The sequence below is a fragment of the Aythya marila genome, assembly GCF_965140915.1.
Source record: "Aythya marila genome assembly, chromosome: 3".
In the NCBI taxonomy this organism is placed as follows: Eukaryota; Metazoa; Chordata; class Aves; order Anseriformes; family Anatidae; genus Aythya; species Aythya marila.
In genome coordinates this window covers 67,036,427-67,051,663 of record NC_139044.1, presented here as the reverse complement: position 1 = coordinate 67,051,663, position 15,237 = coordinate 67,036,427, and the positions used below count along the sequence as shown (strand labels likewise).

General features: G+C 32.9%; 1 protein-coding gene across 1 annotated transcript in view; it reads left to right on the top strand.

Moving 5' to 3' along the window:
- ASCC3 (activating signal cointegrator 1 complex subunit 3) overlaps positions 1 to 15,237 on the top strand; it is a 281,915-nt gene that overhangs the window by 220,904 nt on the left and 45,774 nt on the right. Inside the window, exons 31-34 of the mRNA XM_082756805.1 lie at positions 4,380 to 4,517; positions 4,619 to 4,739; positions 8,150 to 8,282; positions 10,896 to 11,021. Of these exons, the coding sequence (XP_082612931.1) occupies positions 4,380 to 4,517; positions 4,619 to 4,739; positions 8,150 to 8,282; positions 10,896 to 11,021 (518 nt within the window). The remainder of the gene's footprint in view (positions 1 to 4,379; positions 4,518 to 4,618; positions 4,740 to 8,149; positions 8,283 to 10,895; positions 11,022 to 15,237) is intronic.

The window sequence follows — 15,237 nt, the reverse complement described above, 5'->3', positions numbered from 1 at the left end:
AAAGATCAAGAAGATACTGAAGTATGATTTCTAAGTGTTACACTCATTATAGAAGTTCAACTTCCTTCTACAAGATGTTGTTTTTATGACACAAAAATGTGTCATAAAAAATTAACATTTAGTTATAACAAGGAGATGTTTTTATTTCACTTAACATCTGTAGCAGATGTGAAATATGTAATTATTTTTGTAAAAGACTTCATAACTTTCACGATTCTTTTGTTTTGCACATCTTTCTTCTATTGGGCATTTTTAGACAATTGATAAGCATTATTCAGTGGCATATGGTCTGAGTCTGACGTGCTTTGAAAAGAGTACAGAGTACTAATAATGAGGATTCTGTGAAAATGGGAAAACCAGCACAACAGATATGCTTTGAGAAAGTATGGGTTTTTAGCATCTTGAAACAATATATCACACTCAAAGGGACAGAATTGGGCTGCACAATCTGTTAGCTCATTCTTGTCCAATCTGGTCTCCTCCTTTCTTTTGGAGCCAGCATTGTCATCAACTTGCTGAATTATACTCTGACTGGAATGTATTTCAGGCACAGGGTAATGTATCTACTTAAATGGAATCCTATCTTTCTACAAAAGCTTTTTAAGTATAATAAATTTAAAATATAAAAAAGTTCTATTAGCTTAAAGTAAATGGTTCAACAGTTTACATATGTGCAGGAACAAAGAAAATGACTACTTACTAGTTTGAGAAAAATCTAGCTTGTTCAGAGATTAGAATATACAAGATCAAAATAGATTTTATTTTTTTATAATAAATGTTATGTGATAATTTACAGTAAACATTTGTTTTTATAGGTTTTTAATTAAAAGGTGTAATCCTAATCAACCTGATGTTAGAGGAAAGCATGGGAGGGATTTTTGATTGTTCATCAGGAGATACGTGAAAAATAGCAAAAGTTTCTCTGTGTGGACCCAGTCCTGGCTGTCTTAGAGTCCAGGGAAAATCCCACCTTGCACTAGGTTCCCTGAATCAAGTGTTAATATTTTTTTTCACTGTTGTGTTTTTTTTTTTGTTTTGTTTTGTTTTGTTTTGTTTATTTTAATTTATTTTGTTTTGTTTTAATGTCAGCCCCATGTATATTTCCTTATATTATTTTTTAAATACTTTCTGTACTTAAAATATATCTTTGACCTTTTGCGAGTTTACAGTACAGTTTTTTTCAGAAAAGATAAATAGTAATAAAGTTAAAACTGTAGAAATTTTAGTCTTGATTTTTAGTCACAATGGTGTGTCTATTTCTGGTTAATCAAACTATTCATTAATTAATAATTATTTATTAATTAATTATTAATTATTATTAATAATTATGCCAGCATTTCTTAATAGAAAGTGATAATATTCTTAAAACTGAATTGACATAAGGGGGTTATATTTTTAAATAAATTGTCGCTAGAATTTTAAGCCTTGGATTGTGCCTATGGGTAAAATAGTTGTGTTTATTACATTGATTTATGTGAAAGTAAGGGGTCAGCTAAAAATGCCTAGGATTCCCTGCTGCTAAAGTGACAGGATAGTAGTACATGCGCCAGCTCTCCTGCTAAGGGTTCTTTAGTTTTCCTGTGGTAAATTACACTGCTTTGCAGGTATGACTAACAGCACCACAGGCCACCGCTGTAATACAAGTCAGAGGGAAAAAAAAAATAACCACTACTGATTGTAAAAGCAAGAAGAACATCTTTGAATAAATTCCCAGCAGTGAGAATTTAGGATGTTATATGCTAGAAACTACATGACAAAAAGGTTTAGCTCAGGTTCTGTACTGAAAAGAACTAACACTGTAAAACTGCGTGTGCTGAAGGAGCAGTCTAATTGCTATAGACCAATCCAAATCAGCTAATTTGATTGCTGTATTTTCTAGAGGAAAAGGGAGTTTAGATTCATTATTTTCCCAATATCAAATTCTGCTCATGTGAATAATTAAATAAATGTTGTTGGAACTGGCTTGTTCTCTCACATTAAAGACATGACTATCATAAGCTAATGATACTTGGTGGGGAGAAGAAAAATGAGTTCAACAATTTAATATCCTTTGTCAATTTTTGAAGGCAGAAATTAAATAAATAGTAAATGCATTTATACTTTTGCATTTTCTCCTAATGGTTCCTGGTGCTTTTTTCCAGTTTTTCATCTGACTTCCCTGTATGTTCTATGTATACATAAAACTAATATTTCTCAATTTCTATCTAAGCATTGTGCTAATACCACTTAGTAAAACCATAGTAAACTATGGTTGCTATTACAACTATACTTACTGTGTGTGTGTGTGTATATATATACATGTATATGCTACTTGGTATACTATGACTATAGTTACTACTATAGTTGATGGTCATAATTGTAGAGAAAGCAGTGCACTGATTCTCATTTTATCCAGTTATTTTTTTTTTTTTAGAAGAAATCTTTAAGATGGGTCATAATTCATGTTGTCTACACTACAGTCACATGTCTACATGTTGACTAGAGAAATCAAAGGTTTGCTGATTGTATCTAGATAGATAAACTTTATCCTTTAACATATCCTCCTTTCATTCAGTTATTTTCTCTCTCTTCTGCTTATCTACCCCTTTTCTTGTTTCCCTTTCCTAAACAGATATCCCCTTCTCACTTCTCAGTTCATTGCTTTTTTCTTCCTGCTTCCTTTCCTTTCAGTGTTTTATAGTCCCTTTCACTCTTCTCTGCTGTATGCATCCCTTTCATACAAGTCAGTTTAGTTTATGCAACAAACTTACCATGTCTCATAATATAAGATATAATATAAGGAACCTCGAGGCAGCTGCATTATGAGAGAAAATGAAGTTTAGGGGCTTCCATTAGGTAGTTCAAATAGATTGGACCAAGCCAAAACTTGAATAATATTTTTGAAAATTGGGTTCTCTGTTACTTCTATCATTCCTGGTTCAATTAATCAATATTACTACAACAAATAAAGTTTTTAAACTGCTTTATAATTTGTTCTTCCTGACAAAAATTGATTGATTTACAAAATCTATATTGGATTTTTTAAAATCCCAAATACAGGCTATTATACTCCCTGGCTTTTTTGTACCGAGGATTTTTTGATAATAGTGATGACATATATTAGTTGGATTTAGATACATAATTAATTGTAGAAACATTAAGTTCTGAGAATTATAAAAGCCTGGAAGTGTTTGGAGAAAGTTACAATTTTGAGCATCAGAAGTGCAACACCTCAGTGTTTAAAGTGGGAATGATGTTATCACTTCAGTCATACAAAAAACATATCTCAGAACTTTGAAGTATTCAGTCTGGGATGAGACTAAATGTTCAGTCTGAGTTCTCCAGTTACCATGAGTAATTCATTTTGCGCTACCCTTTTGTTCTTTAAACTTGGCTATACCTCCTAGGTTAACTGTGAGAGATGCTGCCCGTAAGTATGCAATATCATTGTGCCACTGCTGGTGGCACCAGGAAACCACTAATAAGAGATGAGATTTGAAAGTTTCTGGCTATATTATAATAAAATCACATATAATAACAAATGGCCGTAGGAATTCAACGATAGAAAGAAAATTGAGGAATAAATCGCCACGCAAGATAAAGAAGTTGCAAAGCTTTTGTTCGTTATTAGTGAGGGGCTTTTTCACAGAGGTAGTCTGCAGAAATAAATGAGCTTATTATGGAACTTACTATGTGAAAACTTAGGCAAGAAATGTAGAGGGTAGTTAAAAGGATTCCAAATAGTCATAGATTTGAATAGTAATAGTAACAAAAATTAACTTTTTGTCCTTCTATAAAGTTCAAATGAAGACATTTACTGTATGTTGGATTTCACTACAGGGTTTGAGTCTATAAATTACAATCTAAGTCTCAAAAAAAAATCACGTAAATCAAAAACTTTATTGATGGATAATAATTACAGAATTATCAAATTGTAGAACTGTGTCTATCTTTTCATAGGCATTGTTGAGTCAAATTTATTTTTCGTGACTGTTTTGTTACTGGTTGCAGGGATTTGCTATATTTTTATACCAGGTCTAACCCTTTTGATACGAGGAATTGCATTAAACTAACACAGAGCAGAATACACAGCATTTGCCAGCACTGTCAAGATATTTTCAGCGTTTTCATTTCCTTCTTTATGCTATTTAGTGTGTCTATATAGTAATGTAGTTTTGTATTCTCCCCACCCTTAATATAGTATTTGATTTTTTTAGACTGAAAGCAGACTTTTCAAAGAATGAAGACCCTGTTTTCCTGTCTGTGTGAACAGTTGAGCAAATTATCCTTGATATAAAAAATATCAAATATCAATAAAATATCAGAAATAACAACCCTAAAAGTTAAAAAAATTCTGAGTAATCTGTTTTAAAATATGTAACTATTCACTCTTTTTACAGATGAATGACATTATAGTGACAGTTAGAGATTCAAACTTGAAGCTGACACTTGCTTTTGGAATAGGCATGCACCACGCGGGTCTGCATGAGAGAGACAGGAAAACTGTGGAAGAATTGTTTGTGAACTGCAAAATCCAGGTACATTTGTTCTTTGAATCCTGCCATAATGTGTTTTACATGGAATTTTAAAAGTTGGCTTTTTGTTACATGTACCTCATTAATCTTTCTTTCTGTTTTAGGTTCTTATTGCCACAAGCACATTAGCTTGGGGTGTAAATTTTCCAGCTCATTTAGTAATTGTTAAAGGAACAGAATACTATGATGGAAAAACAAGGCGTTATGTGGATTATCCCATTACAGGTACTCACATAAATTATGGAAATACTCATATGCTGAAATATATTTCAAACATATATACAAATGATCTGAATTATTTTGTAACTAACCAATGAGAATACCTAAATTAGGCAGAAGCTAGGATTGCTGAGGAGGGTTTCTTTGTTTAATGCAAGTTGTAAGAGAACTCTTAAGATTTTATGCGATTAAAAAATGTTTCAGTTTTGTAAATCTTTTTTTTTTTTTTTTTTCTAAGTTCCTTTAATGCACTTTGCCCAAAGTAGACACTAGGCAAGTAAAGGTACAATATGAAGTCATTTATCTTCCTAGGAATTTGGACAAAAGGAATCTTTCACACTGTTTTTTGAAACCTATTTTTAAATAGAAACAGATTGTAATGGTTTGAAGTGTAAAAGTTGTATCACATGTATGAGAGCATAAAATGTATATGTCGTCACTTGACAGTAAACAAAAGCTCTAACTAGTATAGTATATTTAGTGATATAAGAGATACTTTAAATAAGTGATATTTCAAAAATAATCAGCTTAATAAAATATTTGAATTTCTGGTTTGATACAGACTTTTATTGCTTCCTACCTCCAGTAATTTCTACTTTGCTTAAACTGCTCTGTAGTTCTTCCAATGAGCTTAAGAACGTGAACCATGGAAGAACTTCTTTCAAAGCTTAGGCAGGGAGAATATCTGTCTGGATGGGTACTAAGCTTGAAGAATGAGGACAAGCTAAATTTATTCCAGGTTTCCTGTTCTGTTTTCTCTTTCTATTTTCACAAGAGGAAGTTTATTATTAAATGATCCTGCAGTATGCCAGAGATGTATACATCTAAGGACAAATAAATGTTATTTGTAATGTAAATAGAGATCTTGCATCCTTTAAGCCATGCGCTGTCTTTTTATAGCAAGAGAAACTTACTAATGAGAAAAGCTCAAACTGAAAATAATACAGGAGTTATTTCTCCAAGTAACCCTCATGGAGGTTAATTTAGTGGTTAGTGCTCTGCTGGAAACTTGGGATCAATTTCCAGACCAGCTCTCTTGTTCAAAGATTCTGGTATGACCCGGGAGCTTTGCCATACACACTTGCATTTTGTGACAGACTGGCTGGTATAAACCTAGTATAAACAGTCTCTGCAGAGAAGTAGCGTTTTGCTCGTCCCAACTGGAAGAACAGTGACAACTGACTTTATTAGTGAATGGGGAAGAGTGATGAGGAAAAAAAAAAAAAACAATAGATATTTTAGATTTTATATTGAATCTGTGGGACTATCAGAGAGAAGTAAAAGGGTAAATAATATATTCAAAAGAAACCAGAAATTCAATAAACATTGAGGCCTTACTATGCTATTTTTGAAATCCATCGTACAAGTACTCACAAAGGCATTAGGAGAGGCTTATACTCTTTATTGCCTTTTTGAATTCAGTTGTCTTGGATATTAGGGGTTGTTTGGTTCTTGGATTTTAAATAAGACTTTAAATAAGACTAGGGGTGTGAACAGAAGTGAATACTACCATCTATAATTTAGGTTTCATTCTCTGCACTGCAACAGAAAATGCAGATTCCCTATTTTATCAAGAAATGTAGTATGGTTCGGTTAGAATATTTTTAACTTTCTAGAGAATATTCATGCTTCTGGAAGTTCTGTGAATAAGTAATACAATTCTTCAGCAGCAATTAAGTGAAAATTTAATGTGTTTCTTTTGGAAATATTTCCAAACTTTCACAATATTGTTTTTAATGCTGCCCTCACTATTCCACCATGGTATAACTTGCTTTTTCTCTGCAGAAGTTACTTTTGTGTGCCAGGGATGCATTTGGCTCCAAGTAAGCAGCTGAGGGCAGAATGAATCATTGTGGAGCATTCAGTGATTCTGAAATAAGTAAAAATGCTTCTTTCAGTGAAATCGGAGGTTCTGGGGAAGTCCTTCTCTCAGTGACCAGATGTTTACTCATCCAGTTGGATCACATTTAACATATCAGGAGTTTAGTTAAGTGATTAAAAGCAGCCAAGCAGCATATAGTCAGTAGAGAAAATACTGTTTTTGTATAATTATTTAGCAGAATATTTGGCAAAAAAATCATATCTATAGTAAATCCATTTCCTTATATGGTATTACGTACTATTTAAATCACCATATTAGAATAGCAAGGTAATGTTTCATCACCCCCCTGTATACACACCTATCATTTGCAAATTAATTTCATTTTACATTTCATGTCACTTAGCAAATTAGCAAAGTGAATAAACTGATAAAAACACTGCTATTTATGTTGCTCATCTGCATACATGTGTTACTGAAAACTTCTTTTTATTGTCACTGGACTGTTTCTCTTATCATTGTCCATTGCTGTATCGCATTCTAAGCCTTCTGTCTTGTCCTTCCTTAACAATAATACCCTGCTGACCATTGGGCCAAAAAGCTTACTTTGCTTCTGAGGCCAAAGAAACCATTTTTCAAAGTGCTAGGTACTGCAAGCCACATACTCTGTAGGTATGATAGAACTCAGAGAATACACAAAACATAAAAAGTTTTAAAAATAAATATTTAAAACTTACTTTTGAACTAATATCATTTGTTTCTTCAAACTTAAATAGATGCTGGAGAGACAAAGAACAACCAATACTGATGCACTTCTCAGATTATGAGAAGACAGATGATAAGTGTACATATCTTGGTTGTCAGGTAGCAAGTTGAGCATGTTCTGTACAGACTTGTATTTTCAGTGTTTCTAGAAATCACTGACTAACTTGTATTTGCAAGTAATAATGTGTAGGTATAGTAGATGTGAGCTTTATCTGCTTTTAAATTTGTATATCATGATCTCATATAGGGAAAACATATGATATGAAACCTTCTCTACTCCAGTGCTAGTAGCAAATACCACTTGGCTTGAAGTTTGAGTGGCAAAGATCATAGCTCTTAGTAATCATAATTACTTTTACCTTCTTTTCCCCTCTAAATTACTAAAAACCTAGGAAATTATATATAGGAGAGACCTATTATTGTGAAGTCAAGTACTTGAAGATTAGGAAGTGATATACAGTTACCACTGTAGGCTTCGTGAGTTCCTTTGCTCACTATCATCTTTAATTTAATGATAACAAACAAGAGATGCATGTGGAATGGAGGGAGAGAAGGGAAAATTTATATATTTATATTAGGTGTAGGCTTGGTTACTATTGCAGTGGGTGGTCTTCAACTATGCAGATGATATTCTCCATCACAAAGAAGTTCATCATAAATTTTCCTGAGATAGGAAAAAAAAAAAAAAAGGTCAAAAATCAATAGGGCATATGAGGCCAAAGAAATATTAAAAAAAAAAAAAAAAAAGTTTTATGAGTTATATAGAAATAAATATATATATATATTTTTTTTTTAAATGCATTTATTTTATGCGTTATTGTCTCTTTGGCAGACGTACTTCAGATGATGGGACGTGCAGGCAGACCCCAGTTTGATGACCAAGGCAAAGCTGTAATTCTAGTTCATGATATTAAGAAAGACTTCTACAAAAAATTCCTTTATGAACCCTTCCCAGTGGAATCCAGGTAAGGTAAAAGCAATCAGAAAAGCTAATCAAACTATCGACAGTACTACAAATGAGGGATACAGAAAAGTGAAACAAAATTCCTGTGTGGAGTATATCCTAAATATTGAGGTCCTAGAGGATATTAATTTTTTAAAAGTTGTCTATCTTTTTCTGTCAGAAAAATTCTTTCTTCCGTGAGTCTTGAAGCACTGTTGAGCTCTTTAGTCCATTGCCAAATAATTTTACAAATGCTTTTCTGTTTTTGATTGTATCAGACACTGGAATGAGAGCACAAACTGTTCTTCTAGGCAAGTGTGTAGGAAGACTGTATGTGATACAACCCTCTCTGAAATTCTGTGACAAATTCCTAATAGGGAAAAAAGGAGAGTTTCTAGTACTTTTTAGCTAGAAAACTTGAACTATTATGAATATTTCACATTCTTTAAAATCTCCCTCGTTCAAAAAGAAATCTGCCTGGTATAAGTGATTACTAATACACATTCTTTCACTTCAAAACTGCAAGATTGTTGTCAGAAAAAATAGAAACACCACCTTTTTTGCACTCTCTCTGAACTTGGTTGATACAGAGCTTTCTGTCCAGCATAATATAACTTGTGCCTTGTTTTTGATATTTATAATAGTTGTTCAACAAGAAGCAAAACAAATTACATCAGTCTACTATATATGCACGGAGGAATTCTCAGATACCTAATAAAGCATAAGCATTAATGAAAGCTTTTCTCAGTAACAAAGAATTCACAGTATTGTTCTCCTGTGGAAACCTCTACATGAGCACTAATTGGACCTCTGAGCAGTCAGGAAATTTGCAGGAACTTGAGAGTGCTAACCACCTGTGAAAAGTAGTTTAAATGGACTGGTGTATTTCAGAAGGTTAAGTTCAGTGCTGCATAGGCAGACTAATACATTTTTATCTTATTTTATTTTTTATAAACAAAAACTGTGGCAACATGTCTTAAAAAAAAAAAAAAAAAGGCATATAATTGCACTTATAGGCTAAGGAGTTGAACATCTTCAAAATGATAGCTAGTAAGTCAAAAGGGTGGCATGATTAAAATGCCGGTGGTATATCTGGACTGGTAGTGTTATCCGTAGGTTCATGCCTGGTGCACCATGCCAATAAGGAGACATGAACTAGGAAATCCATTGTTTCTAGATAAAGAAACTATATCCTCAATATCACAGTACTAATCACAACTTCTTCCCATTTTTAATACTATAAATATTGCATGTTTCTAGTAACTCATTTTGTGTATATATTTATTTATATCAACAGTTTGATATATTTCATCTTTCACTATAAACAAAAAATATTTGATGAACTTTCAGATGAAGATTCACATGTTAATGGTGATCTCGATAAGTTCTTTGTAGGTTGTGATCTGATTAATTTAGAGTTGTTGTGGTCTTTTATGATCAAAGATATTTGAAGTAAGAGCCTTCATAGCTTCAAAGAGAAATTTGGGTTCTTTTGTAGGAATTTTATTTTTAGAATGCTTTCTCATCTTGTTCTACCAAAGAGCAGATTTATCAGCTTTGTGTAGTACTTCCAATTTTTAAAATTAAACTTCAGATTTTTTTAATTACAGATTTTTCTAAAAAAGGATCATCTATGCATTAGACTTGAGTACACAACTCAAATGACAGACAGACCTTGTGCTCTCACTGATCATGGGTCTGAAAGATGACACATTAGAAGCAAAAGAGAAAGTAATTTTTGTTATGGAATAATAAATAATAATAATTCAGTAATAGCTATTGAATAATCCATCAAATTTCTGTTGGACAGTCCGGGTAGAACAGATGCTGCTTTGCCTTCAGAACTCTGCAACCAGCAGTACAGAGCAGTATAACAATTACTCATACCAAATTGTTTACTTTTATCAATAAGGAAAAAATAGGAAAAGTAAAAGGATTATAATACAGGAAAAAAATAGGCTAATCTTTAAGAATATTTGCCATTCCCTGACTGAACTGCAGCTAGGCATAATGCCATTAGGTAGCCAAGTGGAGGTCTTTGTTCCATTAGTGAAACTAAACAGTATTTTAGTCTGTAAAAATCATTTTACACTGCTTTTGTTCTTCTGTGTTTCAGAGTTTAAACTTTTCTTGGTAAAAGTAGCTTTTTTTTTTTTTCTCCCTATATTGGATGAAGATGAGGAAAAATCTGGGGGAAGCAGGTTTGATGTAATTTTAATAGCCCCTCAAGTATTTGTCAAGTATTAGCTAAGCTATTGCCACTGTTTCATTTCCTGTTTGTCTTTCCATATGATTCTCTATTGGATTAAACCAGCATGATCATATGGTCAACATACAGTATTCAGAAGTTACCACTTAGTAGCTCCATCTGAATACATTCCATAAATGACTTAAATGTGTGCATTCTTGGTCCAATCAAAAAATAATTTGAGCTTCATACCAATACCATGTAAAGAAGATGACTGACCTTGCAATTACATCCCCTCTTCTTCCCCTCTTCTCTTTTACCGGAAAATAAATATATAATGTTTTCAGATTAAAAGTAATAAACCTTTTAATGCACAATTCTACAAAATATATTACCTGTCTTTGTGATTGTAAAGTCAGCAAAGTCCTCTTGTTTCCTGTTCTTCAGCTTGTTAGATGTGCTAGCCGACCACTTGAATGCTGAAATTGCTGCTGGAACTATTACTTCTAAGCAGGATGCAATGGATTATATCACCTGGACTTACTTCTTCCGTCGACTTATAATGAACCCAACGTGAGTATAAAATAAAAAAGCAATTTAACCTAAAGGTAGCTTGAGGGTAGAGTTGATCCAAAGGTGATCCTGCTGCTGTTGGAGCCTACAATACTTAGCAGTCTTCATTGTAGGAGCATTACTGGCCCACACATGGAATAAAACTTATGTGCACATTTTTTTAATAATTTTTCTCTAAATATAAATGGATTTCTTGGCAGATAACTTACGTTACAATTTAGTAACAACTATAAAATAGCATTATTGAGAAGGGTACATCAGCATCCCTAAAATAAAACTCCAGATTATCACATTCCTTTAGTTATTGTATTTATAATGTGTTACTTTTTTTTAGCTACCACATTGATATGTTATGCCCAGTCTTCTATAGAAAATCTATGAAGATTTGAATTTTCCTAATAAATAAGAGAATAGCTATCAGCTGTTTCTCTATGATAAAGTTTACTTTCATTAGGGGATCCTGGTGAAACCATGTGTGCAATATTTTCAATGATTGTTATCATCCTGCCTAGCTCCAGCTGGTATGCAGACCGTACTGAGCTGTTCCAGCAAGTTAGCCTGCCTTTGCCACAACACTGTTTTGCACAAATGGTATTTTGTGTGTCATGTGATCATTCACCCACCAAAATAATGTGGCAAATAAAGAATTAGGCATTTGTAGCACTAAATATTTCTTGATGTACTGCAGCATGTCATATTGCTTCAATCATTTTAATGTCCATAACATTTTGGTGAATTTTCAGCTGAGTTCCATATAGGCAACTGCTGCTGGAGCCTGCAGGTGATAAAAGGCAAAACAATGATTTCCTTTAATTCTTTTTGAATCTTCATTAGTTTTCAATTCTGCATCTAGCCCTGTGCTGAGAATCTCCCACAGAACAAAATTTCCATCTAATCTTCCGGGGAAATCAAAAATGCACAGTGTTGGAACTGTAAATTAAAAAAAAAAAAAAATGTATTCAATTCTCTCACTTTATAACTAACAAAATGAATAAATGTATGTTGAAGATGGTTCTGCCCTGAGAGTGACAAACAGCTAAATTCTGTTTTCATCTAGGTTAGATGAAGGTAAAGCTGTGTTTGTGATTTACACATGATCCAAACTACAACTAATGTTAAAAACTGTGCCATTGCAGTCACTATTAGTTTTCAGTATAAAGAATGAGCAATATTATTTTAAAATGTCTTGGTATTCAATTGCTATGGTAAAGTGGCTGTTGATTTGTCTTCAGCAAGCCTTGATTGCATGGTATCTGGTAGACAGACAAAAACATATAGCCTGTAGCTATATGTGGAATACAGAAATATAGTCACCTAATTTAAGGGGCAAGGTCTCCCCAGGGTACAAGAAGGTTCATACTGGAGTGTGTTTGGCATGTTTACTGGCAGTCCTTTTTTCTTAGCAGTTTCTTTAATGTGCAGTTTCATATAAAGCTAAATGTGAAGTTATCACAATATCAGTTTCTAAGCAAAAGTTCTTATATTCTGAGAGGATTCTGAGAAGAAAGTTAAGAAAAAAAACATGGCATTTTATAGTGTGAAGCAGGGCCATTGTAGTGGCAGACGATGTGAATAGCTTTTGACTAGTCGTGTCCATAATGTCAGGACAGGAATGCAAATCAAGTTTCTAATGAAATCATAGTCGTTTATTGGAACATACAGGTTGGAACAGTTAACAAGTTCTGCTGCTTTCCCCAGTGTCTCATCCACACAAAGGTACTCAGCATTCCTTGTGTACTCAGTCATGCAGAGAGAAAAATGAAGGACATTATTGACTCTGTCAGAGAGGTCATTTCTAGATACTAAGTGCAAATGCAGTGTATGTGCACACTTTTCCTCTTTGACATGATAATAATTCCTACTAAGTTTCATCCAAAATTACTAAACTTAATAGTTTAGTAGCATTCCTGGATATGCATACTATCAGTGGTATTTGAAATGAATCAGTGTTTGAATGAGATACATCAATGGAACACTGAATACTTTTATGAAGAGAAGTCAGTGGTAGTTGAGATAACTTTGAGTAAATTGCAGTATAGTAGTACTGTTTATTGTGCCATAAATGAGCATATGAAATGCTTGATATTACTAGACTAATTATTTATGGCCCTTAATAATTCAAAGGTTTAGGGGGTTATTTTTTCACAAGAGCAGAAGTGCAATGGCTGAGTTTTGTTTTGGGTACTTGCACAGTACTCACCCAGTGTCACTTGATACAGTGTTCTTTATCATGTCCTGCCCCAAAGCAATTTTCTTGACATTCTGTCCACTATGAAACAACAGCTATTTTCTACCCAGCAGGTGACTGTACCTTAGTGGTGAATAAGTAATTCCCATATGCATGTTTGGTAAATTGCCTTGGGATTCTTTGGCATGAAAGGCATTGCATGTGATGCTGTAAATCCCAAAAATAATGGACTTAGATAATATGCAGAAGATTTATATTCTCATTTATTGCCAGTTTTAGCTACTTGTATATTAAAGCTGCATAAACAAATCTAGGATCATTCTATTCCAGACCAGTACCATAAAATACCTTACTGAATCCTGCAATTTATTCTATTTGAGTATTAATCTCCCTTAATAGTGAGATAAAGTATCCTTTGGCTTTAAGTAGTCAGGTTTCTTCTAAACATGCTGTCATTAAGACTTTTTCTGGGACATAAGATAATTCATTAGACTGATAATACTGGCTTTTTAAATGGTAGCGTTGAAAATATTTGCTTGCTATAATGCTTTCATTTTTTGTTGTGTTTTTTTTTGTTTGTTTGTTTGTTTTTTTCCATCAAGCTATTTTAATTTTCCTATCTTATGAAGTTTTGTACCCTGCAATCTGTGAAATGGGTTTTAACTTTATAGTTAAGAGTAGTAGTTCAGCTAGGATTGCTGAGTGCCACTTTCGTTTAGTTGCATACTGAATAGCCATGTGCATGCAGTTCAAGAGATAATGTGCAAAGGAAATAAATAAAATTTATTATTTTATAGTAAATAATATTAATCTAAATAAAACTGTTTACCAAGTCATATCAGTCTCAGTATCTGTAGTTTTTTCCCCTTCCCCAAAGCAATTATTCCTAAATGTAGAGATTTTTGAATTTGCAATTGAAGTCAAAGTTTCTGTACTACTTTAGTCAAGTGCTACAATGTGTTCTTTTCTCCACATACAACTTTAGCCTTTATTTTCCCTACTTAGTCAAGATCATGTTTAAAGACAGATCAGCTAAGTGCCCTTTTCTTTGAAAGGGGCTATTTTGAGAGGCTCGTCTGTCATAGCTAGCTGACTGAAGACTAAGGCAGATCTCCTTTCCTTGGCCGGAATGCTTTGACTGTTTAATTCTTTTACCCTTATAAAAGATTACAATCTGCAACTTTCTACAAGAGAGAAATTGCTACGGGAAACGTTTTCTGTAAATCAGGTTATGATATTTTCCAGATACATATGCAGTAAAAGAGAAATAGAGATTGACAACATATGTAAAGCTAAGCAGAATCAGCTTTCATTTGAAATGATAATTTTTAGATGTTCTGAGAATACACATCACATCACAGTTAAAATGTGTGGGTTTTTTTATGTATTTGTAAATATTTGCGTATACATCTGCACTTGTAAAATCAGTTTTCCATGTGAATTGCTTGTGAAGACATGAAAAAAGCTTTATTAATTCTGAGAATTATTATTAAATTTTTTCACTTTATCTTAGTCTTTAATTAATGAAGTGAAAGAATGATATAGCATAAATTATAATTAAATGAAAATTTCTCCAACTGATACTCTTATCATTAATCATATACTTATACCGAGAAAAGGAAATTTAAGGTAAAATATAATTAGCTGAGCTTATCTAATAGTATGAATAAGACAGCAGAATAAAAATTATGATAATCACTGCACCATAATAGTTTCTGAATACAGCAGAATAAAAGTGATGATAACCACTGTACCATAATAATTTCTGAAATCGAAGTGACTGCTAGTATCAGCCAGTCAAGGTAGAATAATATGTATAATAACAAAATCACAAGACTTTTCGGTCTAGTTTGAAATTATGTCAGAAACGGGATTAGTGAAGAAAGTTAAATTAACTAAGAAGAGATAAGATGCAAAAGTTTATCAATAGCTACTAAGAACAGAATATAAGAAGGTATTACACTATTACAGTGCAGTAGTTACCAGTATCCATATCTGGAGTTGATAAGCTGATATTTTTCAGGGTGG